At 40.5% G+C, this 20395-nt stretch overlaps 3 protein-coding genes across 3 annotated transcripts; all 3 read left to right on the top strand.

The window, feature by feature from the left end:
- The first annotated feature begins 4862 nt into the window (after nt 1-4862).
- On the top strand, nt 4863-5217 carry LOC129650936 (SNRPN upstream reading frame protein-like). The gene is made up of 2 exons (XM_055579706.1): nt 4863-4889; nt 4984-5217. The coding sequence occupies exons 1-2, from the start codon at nt 4863-4865 to the stop codon at nt 5215-5217; spliced, it is 261 nt and encodes an 86-aa protein (XP_055435681.1).
- On the top strand, nt 5102-6235 carry LOC129651564 (small nuclear ribonucleoprotein-associated protein N-like). Its single transcript, XM_055580235.1, has 2 exons — nt 5102-5237; nt 5315-6235. The coding sequence occupies exon 2, from the start codon at nt 5381-5383 to the stop codon at nt 6101-6103; it is 723 nt and encodes a 240-aa protein (XP_055436210.1). The 5' UTR covers nt 5102-5237; nt 5315-5380; the 3' UTR covers nt 6104-6235.
- Nucleotides 6236-14436: 8201 nt separating this feature from the next.
- TPD52L3 (TPD52 like 3) lies at nt 14437-17142 on the top strand. The gene is made up of 2 exons (XM_055580234.1): nt 14437-14803; nt 17138-17142. The coding sequence occupies exons 1-2, from the start codon at nt 14437-14439 to the stop codon at nt 17140-17142; spliced, it is 372 nt and encodes a 123-aa protein (XP_055436209.1).
- Nucleotides 17143-20395: the final 3253 nt, after the last annotated feature.

The raw sequence follows: 20395 nt of genomic DNA, 5'->3' as shown, positions 1-20395 counted from the left end.
GAAACTGTCACAGGCCAAAGGAAGCGAAAACGGCACAAGGACTAAATGTAATGCGGTACAAATGGTGGATGAAATTCTGGAATAGAAAATGGACATCAGAGATTCATTAGAGGATTCAAATTGTGGAATTTACTTAACAGAAATATGCCAATGTTGGTTCCTTGGATGTGGCAAATGTAGCACAGTAATGTAAGACACTAATAAGAAAAACTGAGTGAGTGAATATAGGAATGCTCTGAACTATTTCTGCAACTTTAATGTAAATCTAAAATATATATACACAAACAACTTATGCAGCTCAATATTAAAAAAGAACAAATAACCCAATTTAAAAGTGCATAGAAGATCTTCTTTCTTCAAAGAAGACATATAGATGGCTAAAAAGCACAAGAAAAGATAGTCAATACCACTAATTATTAGAGAAATGCAAGTCAAAACTATAATGAGGTATCATCTCACCCCAGTCAGAATTGTCATCATCAAAAATATACAAACAATAAATTCTGAAGAGGGTGTGAAGAAAGGGGAACTCTTCTAGCACTGTTGGTGGGAATGTAAATTGGTGCAGCCACTCTGGAGAACAGCATGGAGAGTCCTTTAAAAACCAAAAATAGAGCTATCATATGACACAATAATCCCACTCTTGAGCATGTATCTGGAGAAAACCATGGTTCAAAAAGAATAGCCAGGACATGGAAGCAACCTAAATCTCCATCAGCAGAGGAATGAATAAAGAAGATGTGGTACAGGGACTTCCCTGGCAGTTCTGTGATTAAGACTCTGTGCTTCCACTGCAGGGGGAACAGGTTTGATCCCTGATCAGGGAACTAAGATCTTGCATGCTGCACAACATGGCAAAAAAAAAAAGAAGAGGAAGATACAGTACATATATACAATTAAATAATACTCAGACATAAAACAGAACAAAATAATGCCATTTTCAACAATATGGATAGACCCAGATATTGTCATACTGAGTGAAGTCAGACAGAGAAAGACAAATACCATATGCTATTGCTTATACACGGAGTCTATTTAAAAAAAAAAAGGTACAAATAAATTTATCTACAAACCAGAAATAGAGTTATAGATAGAAAACAAGCTTGATGGTTACCAAGGGGGTAAGGGGAAGAGGGATAAATTTGGGAGATTGGGGTTGACACATACATACTGCTGCTGCTGCTGCTAAGTCACTTCAGTCGTGCCTGACTCTGTGCGACCCCAGAGACAACAGCCCACCAGGCTCCCCCATCCCTGGGATTCTCCAGGCAAGAACACTAGAGTGGGCTGCCATTTCCTTCTCCAAATACTATATATAAAATAGATAACTAATAAGAACCTATTGTATAGCACAGAGAACTCTACTCATTACTCTGTAATGGTTTACATGGGGAAAAAAATCTAAAAAAGAGCGGGTAAATGTATAATTGATTCACTCTGCTATACACCTGAAACTAACACAACATTGTGAGTCAACCATACTTCAATAAAATTTTTAATTACAAAAACATTTTTAAAATGTGTTACAAATAAAAATGGTCTGCATAAACTCCTTTTTTAAAAAATGTAAATCTAAAACTATTCAAAAATCAAAAGGCTATTTCTTTTAAAATATATAACTAAATGTATGATTTTTTACTTGCCATCTCCACTCATCCTTTGAGGTACTTCTTGGTGAGATATCCAACAGATAAGCAGCTAGTGTCAGAAAAACACAAAGAGGGAAACAAATGAGACATTTTCTTTCCATGCCAGGAAAAAACTCCTGGAAAAGAAAGTGGGTTTTATCTTGTTGCTCTTGGAGAAAGTTCTCTGGAATCTAGCCAAAAGACCTGAAAGCAAATGAAAATAATCTGTATTTTTCCATCTCTCTTTTACCAACACAGATATGATTCGTGCCCTACCCCCAACCTAAGGACATTTTTTAATAATGGAATTTCCATATTTCCTGTTTATTAGAGTTCAGATCAGATCAGATCAGATCAGTCGCTTAGTAGTGTCCGACTCATTGCGACCCCATGTTCGCAGCAAGCCAGGCCTCCCTGTCCAGCACCAACTCCCGGAGTTCACTGAGACTCAAGTCCATCGAGTCAGTGATGCCATCCAGCCATCTCATCCTCTGTCGTCCCCTTCTCCTCCTGTTCCCAATCCCTCCCAGCATCAGAGTCTTTTCCAATGAGTCAACTCTTTGCATGAGGTGGCCAAAGTACTGGAGTTTCAGCCTCAGCATCATTCCTTCCAAAGAAATCCCAGGGCTGATCTCCTTCAGAATGGACTGGTTGGATCTCTTTGCAGTCCAAGGGACTCTCAAGAGTCTTCTCCAACACCACAGCTCAAAAGCATCAATTCTTCGGCGCTCAGCCTTTTTCACAGTCCGACTCTCACATCCATACATGACCACAGGAAAAACCATAGCTTTGACTAGACGAACCTTTGTTGGCAAGGTAATGTCTCTGCTTTTGAATATCCTATCTAGGTTGGTCATAACTTTCCTTCCAAGGAGTAAGCGTCTTTTAATTTCATGGCTGCAGTCACCATCTGTAGTGATTTTGGAGCCCAGAAAAATAAAGTCTGACACTGTTTCCACTGTTTCCCCATCTATTTCCCATAAAGTGGTGGGACCGGATGCCATGATCTTAGTTTTCTGAATGTTGAGCTTTAAGCCAACTTTTTCACTCTCCACTTTCACTCTCATCAAGAGGCTTTGTAGTTCCTCTTCACTTTCTGCCATAAGGGTGGTGTCATCTGCATATCTGAGGTTATTGAGATTTCTCCTGGCAATCTTGATTCCAGTTTGTGTTTCTTCCAGTCCAGCGTTTCTTATGATGTACTCTGCATAGAAGTTAAATAAACAGGGTGACAATATACAGCCTTGATGTACTCCTTTTCCTATTTGGAACCAGTCTGTTGTTCCATGTCCAGTTCTAACTGTTGCTTCCTGACCTGCATACAAATTTCTCAAGAGGCAGATCAGGTGGTCTAGTATTCCCATCTCTTTCAGAATTTTCCATAGTTTATTGTGATCCACACAGTCAAAGGCTTTGGCATAGTCAATAAAGCAGAAATAGATGTTTTTCTGGAACTCTCTTGCTTTTTCTATGATCCAGCGGATGTTGGCAATTTGATCTCTGGTTCCTCTGCCTTTTCTAAAACCAGCTTGAACATCAGGAAATTCACGGTTCACATATTGCTGAAGCCTGGCTTGGAGAATTTTGAGCATTACTTTACTAGCGTGTGAGATGAGTGCAATTGTGCATTACTTTGAGCATTCTTTGGCATTGCCTTTCTTTGGGATTGGAATGAAAACTGACCTTTTCCAGTCCTGTGGCCACTGCTGGGTTTTCCAAATTTGCTGGTATATTGAGTGCAGCACTTTCATAGCATCATCTTTCAGGATTTAGAATAGCTCAACTGGAATTCCATCACCTCCACTAGCTTTGTTCATAGTGATGCTTTCTAAGGCCCATTTGACTTCACATTCCAGGATGTCTGGCTCTAGGTCAGTGATCACACCATCGTGATTATCTGGGTCATGAAGCTCTTTTTTGTACAGTTCTTCTGTGTATTCTTGCCATCTCTTCTTAATATCTTCTGCTTCTGTTAGGTCCATACCATTTCTGTCCTTTATCAAGCTCATCTTTGCATGAAATGTTCCTTTGGTATCTCTGATTTTCTTGAAGAGATCCCTAGTCTTTCCCATTCTGTTGTTTTCCTCTATTTCTTTGCATTGATCACTGAAGAAGGCTTTCTTATCTCTTCTTGCTATTCTTTGGAACTCTGCATTCAGATATTTATATCTTTCCTTTTCTCCTTTGCTTTTCTCTTCTCTTCTTCTCATAGCTATTTGTAAGGCCTCCCCAGACAGCCATTTTGCTTTTTTGCATTTCTTTTCTATGGGAATGGTCTTGATCCCTTTCTCCTGTACAATGTCTCGAACCTCATTCCATAGTTCATCAGGCACTCTATCAGATCTAGGCCCTTAAATCTATTTCTCACTTCCACTGTAGAATCACAAGGGATTTGATTTAGGTCATACCTGAATGGTCTAGTGGTTTTCCCTACTTTCTTCAATTTAAGTCTGAATTTGGCAATAAGGAGTTCATGATCTGAGCCACAGTCAGCTCCTGGTCTTGTTTTTGCTGACTGTATAGAGCTTCTCCATCTTTGGCTGCAAAGAATATAATCAATCTGATTTCGGTGTTGACCATCTGGTGATGTCCATGTCTATACATGTCTTCTCTTGTGTTGTTGGAAGAGGGTGTTTGTTATGACAAGTGCATTTTCTTGGCAAAACTCTATTAGTCTTTGCCCTGCTTCATTCCGTATTCCAAGGCCAAATTTGCCTGTTACTCCAGGTATTTCTTGACTTCCTACTTTTGCATTCCAGTCCCCTATAATGAAAAGGACATCTTTTTTGGGTGTTAGTTCTAAAAGGTCTTGTAGGTCTTCATAGAACCATTCAACTTCAGCTTCTTCAGCGTTACTGGTTATTAGAGTTACTAGTATACAAAACAGACCTTCCCCCTGCTCTGCTGGAGTGGGCTTGGGGGAGGAAGGACACAGGTTTGTGCAGCCTCTGCATTGTAAGTCACCTCTTCCCTGCAGTGCCATGGTAGAGTGGAGCAGGTAGGCCAGAGAGTTGCACGATTTTTCCATCCTGTGCCTGCCTGAAATGTCAGGGCAGCTGCAGTATGCCCCTGGCCTTCTCTTACCTTTTTAAGGGAGAGGTGCGGGCTTGGAGGCCAAGAGAGGAAGATACTGCTTCAAATATGAACATCTGATCATTTGGCCCTTTGCGAGATGAGAGTGCATCATCCTGGTCCGCCATTTTGTAGTCTTGCCCTCTGACTTAGGACCTCAATATGGCGGACCCTGTGGAAAGACCTGAAGTTTGAAGGTCTCTGTCCTGCCTTGTGAATATTTGGCATAGTACCACAGCTTTTTGAGAATGGGAAAGGAATATGAGCTCTGTCTGAAGTTTAGAGCAAGGACTGTGTGTTGCTTTCTAAGGCAAGGGACCATTTACACTTGAGACGGACTACAGAACAGCACGTACCAGAGGTGGAAGTCCAAGTCAAACGTAGAAGGACAGCCTCACTGAGCAACCAGGAGTGTCACGTGTACCTGAGGCGATCTCAGCAGCAGCAAGTACCTGTGGTGGATTTCCAGGCAGAACTGAGACAGCCATTCTTAGCTGAGACACCAAGAGGTGGTTAAAGCAGTATTGGAACACCAAGGCTCCATCTACTATTTGAAGCTTCTGCCTCAGCTTGCATTGTTTGTAGGAGAACCTGCGTCATACCTTTATCTGTAGCCTTCCCTTAGGTCTTAAGGATCCTGAAACTTTCCTGTGGACATTGAATTTGGTGGAACAGCAATCATGACTGTGGGAAAGAGTAGCAAGATGCTGCAGCACATTGACTATAGGATAAGATGTATCCTGCAAGATGGTCGTATCTTCATTGGCACCTTTAAGGCTTTTGACAAGCATATGAACTTGATCCTCTGTGATTGTGATGAGTTCAGGAAGATCAAGCCAAAGAATGCTAAGCAGCCAGAGCGTGAAGAAAAGCGAGTTTTGGGTCTGGTGTTGTTGCGTGGGGAGAACTTGGTTTCCATGACTGTGGAGGGACCACCCCCCAAAGATACTGGCATTGTTCGGGTACCACTTGCTGGAGCTGCAGGGGGCCCTGGGGTTGGCAGGGCAGCTGGCAGAGGCGTTCCAGCTGGTGTTCCAATTCCCCAGGCTCCTGCTGGATTAGCAGGCCCTGTCCGAGGGGTTGGGGGGCCATCTCAACAGGTAATGACCCCACAGGGAAGAGGCACTGTAGCAGCTGCTGCAGTTGCTGCTACTGCCAGCATTGCTGGAGCTCCAACTCAGTATCCACCAGGACGGGGGACTGCACCTACACCTGTTGGTCGAGCAACCCCACCTCCAGGAATTATGGCTCCTCCACCTGGTATGAGACCACCCATGGGCCCACCAATTGGGCTTCCTCCTACTCGTGGAACGCCAATAGGCATGCCCCCTCCAGGAATGAGACCCCCTCCACCAGGGATAAGAGGTCCACCTCCCCCAGGAATGCGTCCACCAAGACCCTAGGATACTGTTGATCCTTCTTAGTCACTTTTTGTCCTGCAATGCAGCTTGTGAAATGTGTGAAATGTTTGTGAGCTTTTGTCCCCTCTGCTCCATTAATATTAGCTAATAAATGCATAGAGCAATTAAACTGTGGGGAAAAAAAAAAAACAAACCAGACCTTTCATACAATCTTTACAGGCACCAAGTATAACATGCAGTTTTATTCAATAGTACTTTGGATACTCCAGAAAACCAATTCTGACTAAACCCTGAGATGACAGCAGGAAGTCCCCTCTGTTAATTCAAGGAGAAACTCCAAACCAGAAGGTAGTGGAAGACGGTTTTTGTAATCAGACAACTCCTGATAGGTGGGCAAGAGTTGGCCAGGAAATAACCATTCCAGGCAGAAAGAGTGACATGTGCCAAGGCCTATAGGCAAGAGGATACAGTAAACTTGAAGTTTTCAGAACTGCAATAATGTAGCCCTGGAGTATAAAGTGTATGATGGGAAGTGAAAGAAATGTGGCTGGAAAGATAACACCTCAAATATGTTTCAGGATACATTTCAGGAAAGAAGAGTCTACTGTGAACAAATGCAGTCACGTGTTCAAGAAAATATTAAATGTATATGCAGGAATAGACTTAGGACAGGCTTCTGATCTGGGGTGGTATACCAGAAAAACTCACCTTCTAGTCACTCAGTATCTTGGTAAAGAACTTTCATAGATAGAATGTTCAAATACATTGTGTTATAGGCATACCAAGGACTACTATACAGCACTGAAAATGGATAAATTATAGCAATAACACCAAAATGAATGAATCTTAAAAGCAGTGGACAAGTTACAGAAGAATACATAAGGTATGATTCCATTTATATAACATTCAAAAATGGTGACAGATGTTAACTAGACTTATTATAGTGATTATTTCACAATAAAGTTGATCCGTGAACAACATGGAGGTTAGGGATGCCAATCCCCACACAGTTGAAAATCTACATATAATTTACAGTTGGCCCTATGTATCTATGGTTCTACAACTATGAATTTAACCAACTGTGGATCATGCAGTACTACAGTATGTATTTACTGGGGAAAAAAAAAAATCCACGTATATGTGGACATGTGCAGTACAAATCTATGTTGTTCGAGGATCAACAAATACACAAATATCAAATCATTATGTTGTACACCTGAAACTGTTACACGTCAATTATACCTCAATAAAAATAAAGTTCAAAAGTTGGCAAAACTAAATAATACATTATTTATAGACACAAAGGTGGTAAGAACTTATGAAGAAAAAAAGGAATGATCACCCCAAAATTTGGAGTAGAGGTTAACCGGGGGAGGAAACAGAATGAGTTGGACATGATGCATCAAGCTTCAAAAACACGGGAAACACTGTTAGTTGAGCGATGAGTACATAGTTATATTTATAATTTTTAGAAGTATGTATATAATATATACTTTTGTGTGCATAGTATTTTTCAGAATTGAGAAGATAATGAAAAGATTAAATGTGAGTTTAAAAAGTGAAGCAGCCCTCAGTTTACAGATTAATACCTCAAATTTGCTACTTAATAACTATGTTACAAGTTATTTTCTGTGTCTATCAGTTTCTTGATCTGCAGAAATGGAGAAACTAGTCTCACAGAGTTTAACAGTATTTCTAATCTCTCTCTCTCAAATTATGAGGATTAAATGAAATAACATATATGAAAGTACTTAGAACAATTCCTGGCACATAGTAAGTAATCAATAAATATTAGATATCACCATTATTTTTACTACTGTAGCAGGTATTTAATAAATGCTAATTTCCCTCTGTCCCTTCTTTCAAAAAGAGAAGAGGAACCAGTGAAAATGAAGGTCCATTTGGAATTCCAATAGAAGAATCAAGCACAGCCATTAATGTTTATACTTTGCTTTGTTACTACTGTATTTCTTCACTTCTAATATTAACACTTTGTGACATTTTAATGTTTCTAAAATTGGGATTGAATGATTTAATCAGCAAGATTTAATACAGGTTTTTCCTCCTAGAAACCTCTTATTAAAATGAAGATGTGTCTTACAATTGATTGTGTCTCAGAATCAAGGAAATAAAGTAGTTATGCTGTTGCTATAGAAGGCATGACAGTTTTAAGACAATAGCTAGGCAACTATGCAGTAGAGTCCAGGCCTTAGGCTTTTTGTGTTATGGCAAATTCACCACAATGGCCATAGCCTTTAAAAGACTGTGAATTTTCTATTGGTAGTAGCCTGATTGTTCCCGGGCCCCTGCAGTCTATGGATACAAGTGAGTCAAACTGCTTTGGCCCCCATGTTTCACTAGTTCTAAATCCTCAGGGCCAAGCTTCAGGACTTAAGCACACCTTCCACTGCCAAGTCTTCCCAGTTACTTCTTGGAGTCTTCTATGCTCAGGACCAGCCTTTACACGAGATTCTAATCTGTTCTCTCTGTAGATGTCCAATCTGTGCCCAGTCACTTGAGGGAAGGTGTACTCAAAATCTCAACATCCTCCAGACAAATTTTCCTGTTTAGTTAAAGTGTGAAGTAACCTGGGTCCCTTATACACATTTTAACAGCAGTCTGTGCCTTTGTTGAAACTGCATGTACTTCAGGAAGTGTGTTACTTGGGGAAGAGGGTGATAGTGAGAAGCAAGTGTGTCAAAATGTCTTTCAGTAATCCCCTGCTTCCTTTTTAAGGAATCCTCCTAGTTTTTATATCCTGACTAGAGAAACACAAAAAACCCTGGGTTCCTTGGCAGAGCACAGACAACCTATTTCTCTCAACCCGTAACTAACCAAGTCTTTTCTGGCTCATGTACCAGCTTCACATACATTCTTCTCTTGGATGACTCCCTATTGTCGCTCCCAGGACTTATCATCCAACATACTGTCTTTCATCATGTAAGAAGAAATAAAATAAAAATTTCTGGAAAGGGAGAATTTGTTCCCTACACTTTCTTCATCGAACTGGGAAAAAAAAAAAAAACAAATGAGAACATATTCTGTTGTGAAAATTCCCCTAAAGTCTGCTCATCAGTTCAATTCAGTTCAGTTCAGTCACTCAGTTGTGTCCGACTCTTTGCAACCCCATGAATCGCAGCACGCCAGGCCTCCTGGTCCAGCACCAACTCCCGGAGTTCACTCAGACTCATGTCTGTCAAGTCGGTGATGTCATCCAGCCATCTCATCCTCTGTTGTCCCCTTTTCCTCCTGCCCCCAATCCCTCCCAGCATCAGAGTCTTTTCCAATGAGTCAACTTTCGCATAAGGTGGCCAAAGTACTGGAGTTTCAGCTTTAGCATCATTCTTTCCAATGAACACCCAGGACTGATCTCCTTTAGAATGGACTGGTTGGATCTCCTTGCAGTCCAAGGGACTCTCAACAGTCTTCTCCAACACCACAGTTCAAAAGCATCAATTCTTCAGCGCTCAGCTTTCTTCACAGTCCAACTCTCACATCCATACATGACCATTGGAAAAACCATAGCCTTGACTAGACGGACCTTTGTTGGTAAAGTAATGTCTCTGCTTTTCAATATGCTATCTAGGTTGGTCATAACTTTCCTTCCAAGGAGTAAGCGTCTTTTAATTTCATGGCTGCAATCACCATCTGCAGTGATTTTGGAGCCCCAAAAAATAAAGTCTGACACATACTGCCCTTTATTTAGCTTAGTTTTGGGATTTCTTTGCCTTTTATCTTCAGCATTAAGAGGAGAGTTTCTCATTCAGAATCCGGGAAAATGCCTGAAAACACTAATGTTTCTGCAAGCATCAAAAGAAAAGTCCATTCTCTGAAACAAAATAGTGGTTAAAGAGCCCTTACTACTCTTTGTTGTTGTTTAGTCACTAAGTCATATCTGATTGTGACCCCATGGACTGTACCCGCCAGGCTCCTCTGTCCATGGGATTTCCCAGGCAAGAATACTGGTACGGGTTGCCATTTCCTTCTCCAAGGGATCTTCCGAACCCAAGGACTGAACCTGAGTCTCCTACATTAACAGGCGAATTCTTTACTATTGAGTCACCAGGGAAGTCCAACTACCCTTTGTAGGTCTTTATATAGCCTTCACATTCCCAAAAAGAAAAATATTCATTTTTAATCTAGGGAAGTTCCTATATCTTTTTTTAATTAATTTATTTAATTGGAGAAGTTCCTATATCTCTTGATCATTTTCCTTTCCCTTCTTTTCACCCTTCCACCTCCCTGTCAATTCCTCTTCTTCTCCTTCTGAGGTCCTCCTAATAAGCCACTTCATCTCATACATATCATCTATTGCAAAATGCAGGAGGGAGAACACTAGTTCTTCAGATACAACCAGATTCTGAATTTTAATTTGATTCCTCCAGGGATTCTTGCTACAATTATATATACCACCAAAGAGAGTGAATAACTCTCTAAGTAAAATAAGCTCTTAATTCCTGAGAGTATGTTTGGGCTTCAGAGAGGAAAATCCTACTCTGTAATATACCTCATTATTTTTTTAGTTAATTAGTCCATGTAGAAGGGCTACTGAAAGGAAATGCCATCCTGGTTCTAAATGAAGACCAACTCAACTGCTGAACTGTGAGGATTATTACCAATAACTCAAGCAGCTGTAAACCACAGCAAATAAATCAGTTCATGCTGGAGAATATCTATGGGGAGGGTGACTCACTGCATACATTACTGATGAAGCTGGGCTGTGATTTGAGATAGTTATGAAAATAACTTATAAACTGAAATCAAATATAATATTATGGCTTTCCACAAGAAAAGCCTAACTACCAATTTTCTCCTCCTACTCTTGAAACGTTCTGACTGGATTAGGTTTTAAACTATATGTCTTATTTTAAGGCCCAATTAAATATTTGAACATTTTTCTTGGTATTCAGCTAAAATGAACAAAATATTCATGATAGTATTATAGTTCTGTCATCATAGAAATAAAGCCCTAGGGAAATCACTATGGTTAAATCTAGCAGTGCAAACGATCAGACTACAGGGTGAGTTATCGCTTCTTTAGAAGCAATCTTAACCACCAATGTGGATTATTTTACAAGAGTTGATGTAATCAGGAAGCTCTATATTGACCTTTCATAACAAAAGTAGTTATGAAAGGGGTTTCCCAGGTGGCACTTCCTATCTGCCAATGCAGGAGATTGAAGAGATGTGGGTTCAGTTCCTGGGTGGGGAAGATCCCCTGGAGGAGGAAATGGTAACCCACTCCAGTATTCTTGCCTGGAGAACCCCATGAACAGGAGAGCCTAGAAGGCTACAGTCCACAGAGTCACAAAGATTCGGGCACGACTAAAGTGACTTAGCATATAACACAGTGCAACAAAAGAAGTAGTGAAAATCGCTGACACTGGTGCAAGTCCCGAACCATTTCTAGACTCAAGTATCAATTAATACAATCTCGCTCCTTTCATCCCCAAACAACCCAGACCTGGTGAGTGGTATTACTCTGCTTTTACATTCAAGTTTTACTAATTCATTTCTAAAAGATAACATATAGGCTTCTAAACAGTAAAAGAAAAACAATCATTTTGTTGTATCACTTACCTTTACAAAGGATTAGTATAAATCCACCACTCTTACTAGAAAAATAATTCAAATTTTATTCTTTACTAAAAACAGGTCAATAATGTCTTCCTTGGCAACAAAAGATAGCAAACCACTGTAGAAATAAAAATAATTTTCAAGATCTCTTTTCAGAAATTACTGAATCAAATATTTTGGCTGGTTTTAGTACATGTGTGTGCATACCGAGTCACTTCAGTCGTGTCTGACTCTTTGCAATCCTATGGACTGTAGCCTGCCAGGCTTCTCTGTCCATGGGATTCTCCAAGCAGGAATACTGCAGTGGCAAGAATAGTGAAGTGGGTAGCCACTCCCTTCTTCAGGGGATCCTCCCGACCCACGGATTGAACCCAGCTCTCCCACATTGCAGGCAGGTTCTTTACCACCTGAGCCGTCAGAGAAGCCCCTTTTAGCGCATAAATAGCATCAGAAAGCTTTCAGTTTCAGATGAACAGTTTTGTATGCCTTGCTGTATAATACAGATTATTTCATCGTCTAATATAGAGATGTGAGCTTCTAAAGTCATGAGGCAGTAGCTCAGTATTTTACATCTTAAAAAAACAGCTTGTTCAAATAGTTTCTTACAATCACTATAAATCAAGTGAAATTTCATTTGAAAGATTTATGTTTCCAAAATACATGAGTTTTTTTGTATGTAGTTATGAATAAGCCTAATAAAATGGATTATTTCACTGTGTTACCTATTTTTCCAGGTCTACACAGGTCAGAACATTACTAGTTAGGAGGCCCCCTTCCAGAGGCTATATTTTGATTTGGAATCGGGAAACAAAGTTGCTCAGAGAGGTCAGGTCAATTTTGTATGAGAGAAATCATTACTCTACAAAAAGAATCAAACTTAACAAAAGATTTCATACACTAAACTAAAGGGTGAGGAAATAGAAAAATAAGAAAATAGACAGTGAGGTTGGTGGCTGCAACAATTCAGAGGATAATCAAGTGCTAGCTCAAATCCAGTGATTTGGAATCTCAGCTTGGAATAGACAAATGTGTGCTCCACATTATTTAGCTTAATTCAGAGGTTTCTTTGCCCTTCACCTTCAGTTTTGAAAGGAGAATACTGATTCAGAGTCAGAACATTCCTGAAACCACTAGTGTTTCTGCAGGCAGTGGAGGAAGAGTCTACCCTCTGGAACAAAACAGTTTTTAAGCAGTCCTTACTGCCCTTTTCAGGCCTTTATACATACAGGAAAATACCTTATCAGCCTTCATGTTTCCACAAGGGAAATCCTCATTTTTTTTTAAAGGGAGGCACATGCTTCAAGGTAAGCCAATAATAAACACTACTGAGCTATATGAAAGGATTATTAAATATAAAGCCAAAGGTTTGTAGTTGGTTTGGATGCCCAGCTAGATGCTTTACTGTAGCTATATAGACACGAGTATGGCAAATTGCTGAAATCTGATGAGGACTGTATCACCTTCCACAAGATCATGCTTGTAAGAATTACCAGAATATCCAACAAAACCACTCACTAGAAACTAAGACCTGCTCAAGGCTATTCCCTGGGAATGGGCATCCAGGTAATGAGCTAAGTGATACCTAGCCACCTGCCGTCACTGGACTGAAGCCCTGATTTTTCCACTCTGTAAGTTACCAGCTCTGATTGAAGTAGTAGATAGGCACCCTGATAGAGCCTGTTCAACTACTACTACTACTACTTTTCTGTGAGGACCACCTCCCACAACTGATAACGGTGTATGTGGACAGACGTGCCCTCAGAAATGTAAGTGAATGCTTGGAAAAGAAAAAAAAAGAAATTGAAAACCCATGAATATATCTGCATATATCGTATTTCTTCTCTCTTAAATTCTCATAATACAGTAACCTTTGCTTTTCTTAAGCTTAAACTTGACACAACTATTATAAATTTACTAATTCTCCCTCCCTTTCCTTCCTCAAAATAACAGACAGTTGTGACTGGTCAGGCTCATTTTCTAAGCTCCACCATCCCAAGCCTCTGGCACTGTTGATACTTCATACCATGGGGGCTTGTTAAATTTAAGAGCTTTGAGGGCCCTTCAAATACACTTTATAAGTGGTGCCAGAAGTTTCTCAGGCCCCTTTGGGAACTTGGAAAGGGAAGATTGGGAGGGGACCAATTGGAGTTCTAGACTCCCTGTCCCACTTTGAGACGGTTTTTATTTATTTCATGTATGAGGCTTATAAATCTGTTAGCACAAAAAAGTTCAACTGATTTTCAGAGTTTTTAAAATGGCTGCTCTGATGGAAAGAGGTCCGTACACGGAGTCAGATTTGGTTTGAAGGCCAGAACCAGTCACCTACTGAGGTAGGAGGGAAAACACCTCTCCCTGACAACTGCTGCAGTACCTACCTCACAGTGACGTTGTGATGTCGAAACCACTATGAATACTGGAGGCGCAGGCACTGAGCCTAAGTTCCGCCCTCTGCCATCTTTAGGCCGGAAGTCCGACCTCCACAACCCCAACCCAGCCTACCCTACCCTCCAGCCACCCCCGCCTCCAGCCACCCCCCCAACCCTAGCCGGAAGTGGACCCTATAAACCAAGGCATCTACTCCACAGCCAGGACCTTCACTCACTGGCCAAGGCACCCGTTCTACCAGACAAGACATGGATCCTTCCTGCCTCGAGTCCCACCCCACCCTAGAGTCTGACCCCGAAGGCCTAGACTTCAACTCTGCTGGCCAAGACTGTTTCTCTTCTGGTCACGAGTTCGACTCTCTCTACCAAGAACTGGACCTGGACTCTCTTAATGAAGATGTTCTTTCTCAGTCTATGCCAGACGCCTTGACAGAGACCTCTGCAGACCTTTGTGAATCCCGCTTGACTGCCGAACCAGAGGATCTCACTGAGGCAGAGCAAAAGCAGCTCAAATGTGAGCTCGCTAAACTGGAGGCAGAAATTGTAATGCTACGCCAAGCGCTGGCAGCCAAAGAGAGACGCTGTGTGGAGCTCAAGAAGAAGCTGGCCCTTACGGCCTTCGTGGGGCTGACGCAGAATCTGTCCAAGAGCTGGCACGACGTTCAGGTCTCCAACGCCTACATGAAACAAAAGACGTCAGCTGCCCTGTCCACGATGGGCTCTGCCATCTGCAGGAAGCTTGGAGATATGAAGAAATCAGTCACATTCAGATCCTTTGAAGGTCTTATGGGGACAATCAAGTCCAGAGTCACAGGTGGCAGAGAGCTTGGCCATGACTGTCTTCCTTCTTCAGCGGGGAGTGGGGATGATCCACTCCCAGTTTCTGGGAGTAGGGATGAACCGCTCCCGGTGTCAGGGAGTGGGAATGATCCAGTTCTGGCAAGTAGGGATGACCTACTTCCCTTTCTGGAGCCAGAATGAGCTCCTTGGTTAACTTGCCTGGCCACCTAACCAGTGCAAGAACTCCCTTCCATGATCCCAACTGCAACTCTGCCCATCAAAAACAAGTAACCAAACCACAATGGTAAAGTGAATTTAGGAAATGGAGAGAGTCCGGTTTTGAGAAAAGCAATCCCCGTTTGTACGTAGATATTTGCTACTGTTGAGATAAAAATATCCAATGTTTTGTAACCAGTTATTTTACACTGAAGTTTGTAGATGAAATGTATCACTATACTAGCCTTCCTGGGGTTGGATTTAAATGGACAGGAGTTTGGTTCCAGAGGGGTTTTAGGCCAAAGCCAAAACTTCTTTTTTGGAAAAACTAGTGTACAAAAAGGGCAAAATAGGTTTCTGTTTAGATCCAGGAACAAAGTACGAAAGAACTACAAGTTTCCTTCCTTCTTTCCCTAATATTAGAAAGAACCTTGAAAGCTCTGCCTGGCCTATGATTTTTATTTTTTAAAGGTGATAAAGAAAACTGTTGTTTTTCTCTGAGGCCCTCAGAAAGGGGGAAAATATTAATAGACTAATTGGTACAGGATACTATGACTTTTATAAAATGATTTTTTTTAAACTGCTAATTAAGCAAAGTAGCTTCAATTTAGGGATTGTCAACTACTTTGGACTCAAGCTGAAATTGCAACTTTATTCTGCTTTGTGCTTTGTTTATAATCTTTTTATATATGAAAATGAGGGCCTTATAATTTAATCCTTGTGGCCATGTGTGTCTGCCACAGCAGCATGCTACCTATAAAAAAAGAATATTGTTTCTTTGTTCTGCAGCAATTCCTAGTTATCATTTTCAGTTGAGAGACTGAAGGGAAAAGAGCATTGCCAAATTCAAGAAAGGTAAACCCCTGTCTTAAGTGACATTTAAGACAGACTCTTTCCCCTGAAATTCTGGCCATTATACCTTTGAATGGACCTAACCGATTGTACATCACTGGTCACTTTGACCCCAAGTTTGTACTTGTTTATAAGCACTTGTTTGTACTAATCCGAAATGAGAAGGAGACAAAACCCAGCCCTCGGGATATCAAGATAACAGGACCCTGTAGGACATGGTTTGAGTTTATTCGAACTTTCTCATATCTGATTTTCATAGGAGCTACTTCTTTTTTTTCCTTTCTATTTTCAACTGTCAGGATCTGGCAGCTTCTTTCATTCCTCCAGTAACACTGCCTGGATTAAAAGCTTGAGTTTTATATTGGCTTTTAGCAGGGGTCTAGAGTCTTTATTTTCTTGGATATATATATTGATAACATCTCATTGCCTAAAGGTAGTCCCTACAACGTAATAAAGTGATCCTGTTTTGTTGATTTTTGACTGCTTCCCCTATATTCCTTTGGTTTGACTATAAGCAAAACCATCTACCACTATAAATACAAAAGCATTTGGTAAACTATAAAGTCACTGATATAAAGCCCACATATTCCTGAAAACAAAGTTTTGCTTGGATTAAAACAAGATGTTCAACTTGTCTTACAAGTTGTGTTTTAATTTGTTTTAGTTTTTTAAATTTGGGGCTTATTTATTTATTTTTGGCCGTGCTCAGTCTTTGTTGCTATCTGCAGGCTTTCTCTAGTTGAAGTGAGTAGGGGATACTCTGTTGTTGTGCATGGGCTTCTCATCACGATGGCTTCTCTTTTTGTGGATCATGAGCTCTAGAGCACCTGGGCTTCAGTAGTTGCAACTCACGGGCTCCAGAGTGTAGGCTAAGTAGTTGTGGTACATTGCCCTGCAGCATGTGGAATCTTCCTGGACCAGGGATTGAACCTGTGTCCCCTTCATTGACAGGCAAATTCTTTACCACCAGACCACTGGGGAAGTGCAATTTGTTGTAGTTTTCTAAGTTGAAGAACTAGAGAGAAACTTGCAGAATTCATGAAGCCAAAGTAGCCCAACAGGCAAAGTCTTTGATCCCATATTACAGAAAGCCTTGTGTTAGAGAAAATCTCCAGCTAACATGATGGGCCAAACCCGGATATGTTCTATTTTATTTAGTAATTTATACAAATGCTATAATAGTTTCCCCCAATAAATCCTCAACTCCTGAAAGCAGTGAAGAACAAAACTATTTTTGTTTATCATTGTATTCCCATGCCAGGCTTAGGGTAGATGTTCAATAAATACTTGTTGCATAAATGAAGGAATCAATATCACATACTTCAGACATCAAATCTTGAATCCAAGAGATTATCAACAACATGAACTCGTTGACAAGTTCCTCCTGCTTTTAAAGCATTTCACTTCCCTATCCAGAGATAATTTGAGATCCTACTATGTGTCAGGCACTGTGCCAAGCTCTGAAGGCACAGAAATTTATTAGTCATGGCCCCTGCTCTCTAGAAACATATTCAGATCATTGCAACTCATTGCAGTAGATGCTAAAATAGAAGATACCTATAAAGAAAGAATGTTCAACTCTGCCTTGGTAGATCAGAAAAGAATTCAGAGTCAAAGTCTTAGAGGACTAGTAGGAATTTATAAGGTATAAAAGAGTAGAACATTCCAGACAATATCCAGAGGAACTAAGTCATGAAGGAATGTAATAGAATAGTATGTTCCAGGAAATACCAATAGGTCGTTGTGGCTAGAGAGAGGGGGGAAGTTGTGAGAGATGAGGATGGAGAAATAAGCAAAGGGCAAGATCATAAATAATCTTATATACTATCTGACATTAGTATTTAATTCTGTAGGAAATGAGTTGAAGGTGCTTAAGTCAAATTCATGTTTTAGATGTATCACTCTGGTCACCATAGAAATAGATTAAGTATTTAAGTGATATAATCTCTAAAACTTAGGAAGAAACTGCATAGGAGAGAGGGACAGATAGATTCGCAAGTTGATAAAGATGTAGAATTGAAAAGACTTGATACTGATAATGCTGGAGCTGAACATTCATTTTGCTTTGACTCTTTTATTGAATTCCAGCATACCTGCATCAACAGCCACAGACACCAAACAAAATGCCTCCATGAGCATGTGGACTCTGCATCAAAAGTTTCCTCCGGATTTTCTTTCTTCCACTTGCCTCTACCCTTCCCATACATTGCTGACCTTCATTTTCTAGCCTGTTAACCTTTATAATTGGATCACTTCTGTTCATCTAGCCACATCTGGATTCTGTAGCCCAGCATCAGTCTATTTCAGTTTAGGCAACTTCAGGATGCAGTTTGCAATAATGCTCAGAATATGTGAACCCTCAAAGATGCCCCATCTGACTCAATTTCTGAGATCCTTCGGTTGGGAGTGATATTGGAACAAAATTCCCTGAGTTTCTTTGTTTTCTTGGTCTTCCACTGCTCATATGAGTGAAGAGCTGGAATGGAAGATAGAGACAAGGTTGAAAGTTCTAACTCCCACAGATGGCACTCTCCATGCAGTTAGCAAGGATGGGAGTATAGTACCAAACCCTTGTTCATTAGCATCATACATACACCAGCATATTGCAAGCATCACTCCCAGAGAAATTCACTTGCACTTACAGAATCTACTTTATTCTTATCTTCATATTTGAGAGAAAATATATCACATACCTACTCATGAATTGCATGAACTGCAGAGGAGTCAGCAGTAATCTAGAACTGTGTAGGTCTTCTGACAATGCTAGCCAATGTGCTTGATGGTCCTCCCCATTAAGGGGACAATGATGCCATTTGTTGATTCTGCTAAGGAATGAGATCAGTTGCCTCTGGGCCATGGAATTTCAGTTCTTATCCATGAAGTCCAACATAAGAAAAATGATGAGTGCCGCACTATCAAAATTACTGGGGCTGACCATGTCCCACTCCTTCTGACCAGATATATTGCTGGGAGGCTCAATGATGCCATGCCTTCCAGTGCCTAGAGCCTGATTCACAAAAGGCAAGTGAAAAGTGGAAGAATGCCCTCAAAATGATGCACCTTGGCCAGCTACTGTGACACATTATCATGGCACTTGGTCATCTTTCAGAAATTACTAAGCAGATCCCTAGAACAGTCAAAAATATCTGGAAATTCCTGAGAATTCACCAGGTAATTTAAAAGTTCCTTCCCTGTTTAACTATACAACAACCCAAATAAATGATCACCTCAAGAAAAGGAGTGGGTTCTTCTGGAAGTTGAAGGTTTCCATCACCTCTACCCCAATCCTGGCTACCTTACCTCAGGCCCATGGCACTAAAACTTTCAGCTAATTGGATAAAAAATGCTTATCTAAGTTAGAGGAACAATTCATAGACTTAGCTGAGCCAAACTTTCATTCTAGAACATTAGAACTAAGAAATTAAAAGATTCAATTACATTGAAAATGGTCTATACAGTCATATAGATTTTTCATATTTAACTTCATAGTATGGCTTTAAATATCCTAGTATTGACCTAGAAACTTGTATTGTAACCCAGGCCACCCACACTTCTGACCAATTGGCTACAAACCTTCAGGGATTTCTTAGTACTCCTTGAAATACCATAATTAATTGGAATGACTCACAGAACTCAGGAAAGCCCTGTACTTGTGATTAAAGTTTTACTATAAAGGGTATAAATTGGGATTGACGAAGTGAAGAAGCACCAGAATGAGTTCTTAGAGAAAACCTGACGCTTCCATGTCTTCAGGATGCATCATCCTGACAGCACATAAATATATGATTACCAATCTGGCAGGCTCAGTTGTACAGTTTCAGGTGACCAGAGTTTTTATTGGGGTTTCATTACATGGGTATGATTGATTGAATTATTGGCCACATGATAGAACTCAATCTTCAGTCCTCTTCTCTCTGCAGAGATTGGGAGGACAGGCTGATATAATGTGACTCAACTCTCCAAACCTTAATCACATGGTTGGGTCTTTCCAGCACTGCTAGCCCCCATCTTGAAACTACTGAGGGACCTATCATGAATAACGACAACAGTCCTTTCACTTGGGAAATTCCAAGGATTTAAAGGCTCCTTACAAGGAATCAGAGACAAAGACCAGCCAATATTTTTTATTATACAGAAAAACAAGCAATAGGAAGCTGCTCTACAAAATGGTCCCTCAATCTCCACAAACACAAGCAAAAGTCATTGTACCTCTGTGTTAGCCTGTAAACACTTCTTAGAAATAATTTAGCTGGTCAATGTTTCTTACTGCCACAAAAATCTCATGTAATTCACAGCATTGCTTCACCACCCAACATATACCATTCCATAACTCTTATAGCTTCCAGACTATTATTTACCCCAAATTCCTGATTATTAGAAACACCCCAATGATCAGCACCTAGAAAAGACACAGACTTACAGTGGACATGTATAAAATACCTTCAAAGGCACCAGTGACCATTGGATTGAGGCTATATAGAGATGAGACATCTACTCCATTCATTCCTGCATAAAATTTAAATAT

Source organism: Bubalus kerabau, chromosome 4 (genome assembly GCF_029407905.1).
Source record: "Bubalus kerabau isolate K-KA32 ecotype Philippines breed swamp buffalo chromosome 4, PCC_UOA_SB_1v2, whole genome shotgun sequence".
In the NCBI taxonomy this organism is placed as follows: Eukaryota; Metazoa; Chordata; class Mammalia; order Artiodactyla; family Bovidae; genus Bubalus; species Bubalus kerabau.
This window is presented reverse-complemented; position numbering and strand designations above follow the sequence as displayed.

Coding starts and splice junctions, on each gene's coding strand:
- LOC129650936 (XM_055579706.1), top strand. CDS start 4,863: ATGGCGGACCCTGTGGAAAGACCTGAA. Junction 4,890..4,983: donor ACCCTGTGGAAAGACCTGAA/GTTTGAAGGTCT, acceptor TCTGAAGTTTAG/AGCAAGGACTGTGTGTTGCT.
- LOC129651564 (XM_055580235.1), top strand. CDS start 5,381: ATGACTGTGGGAAAGAGTAGCAAGATGCTGCAGCACATTGACTATAGG.
- TPD52L3 (XM_055580234.1), top strand. CDS start 14,437: ATGCCAGACGCCTTGACAGAGACCTCTGCAGACCTTTGTGAATCCCGC.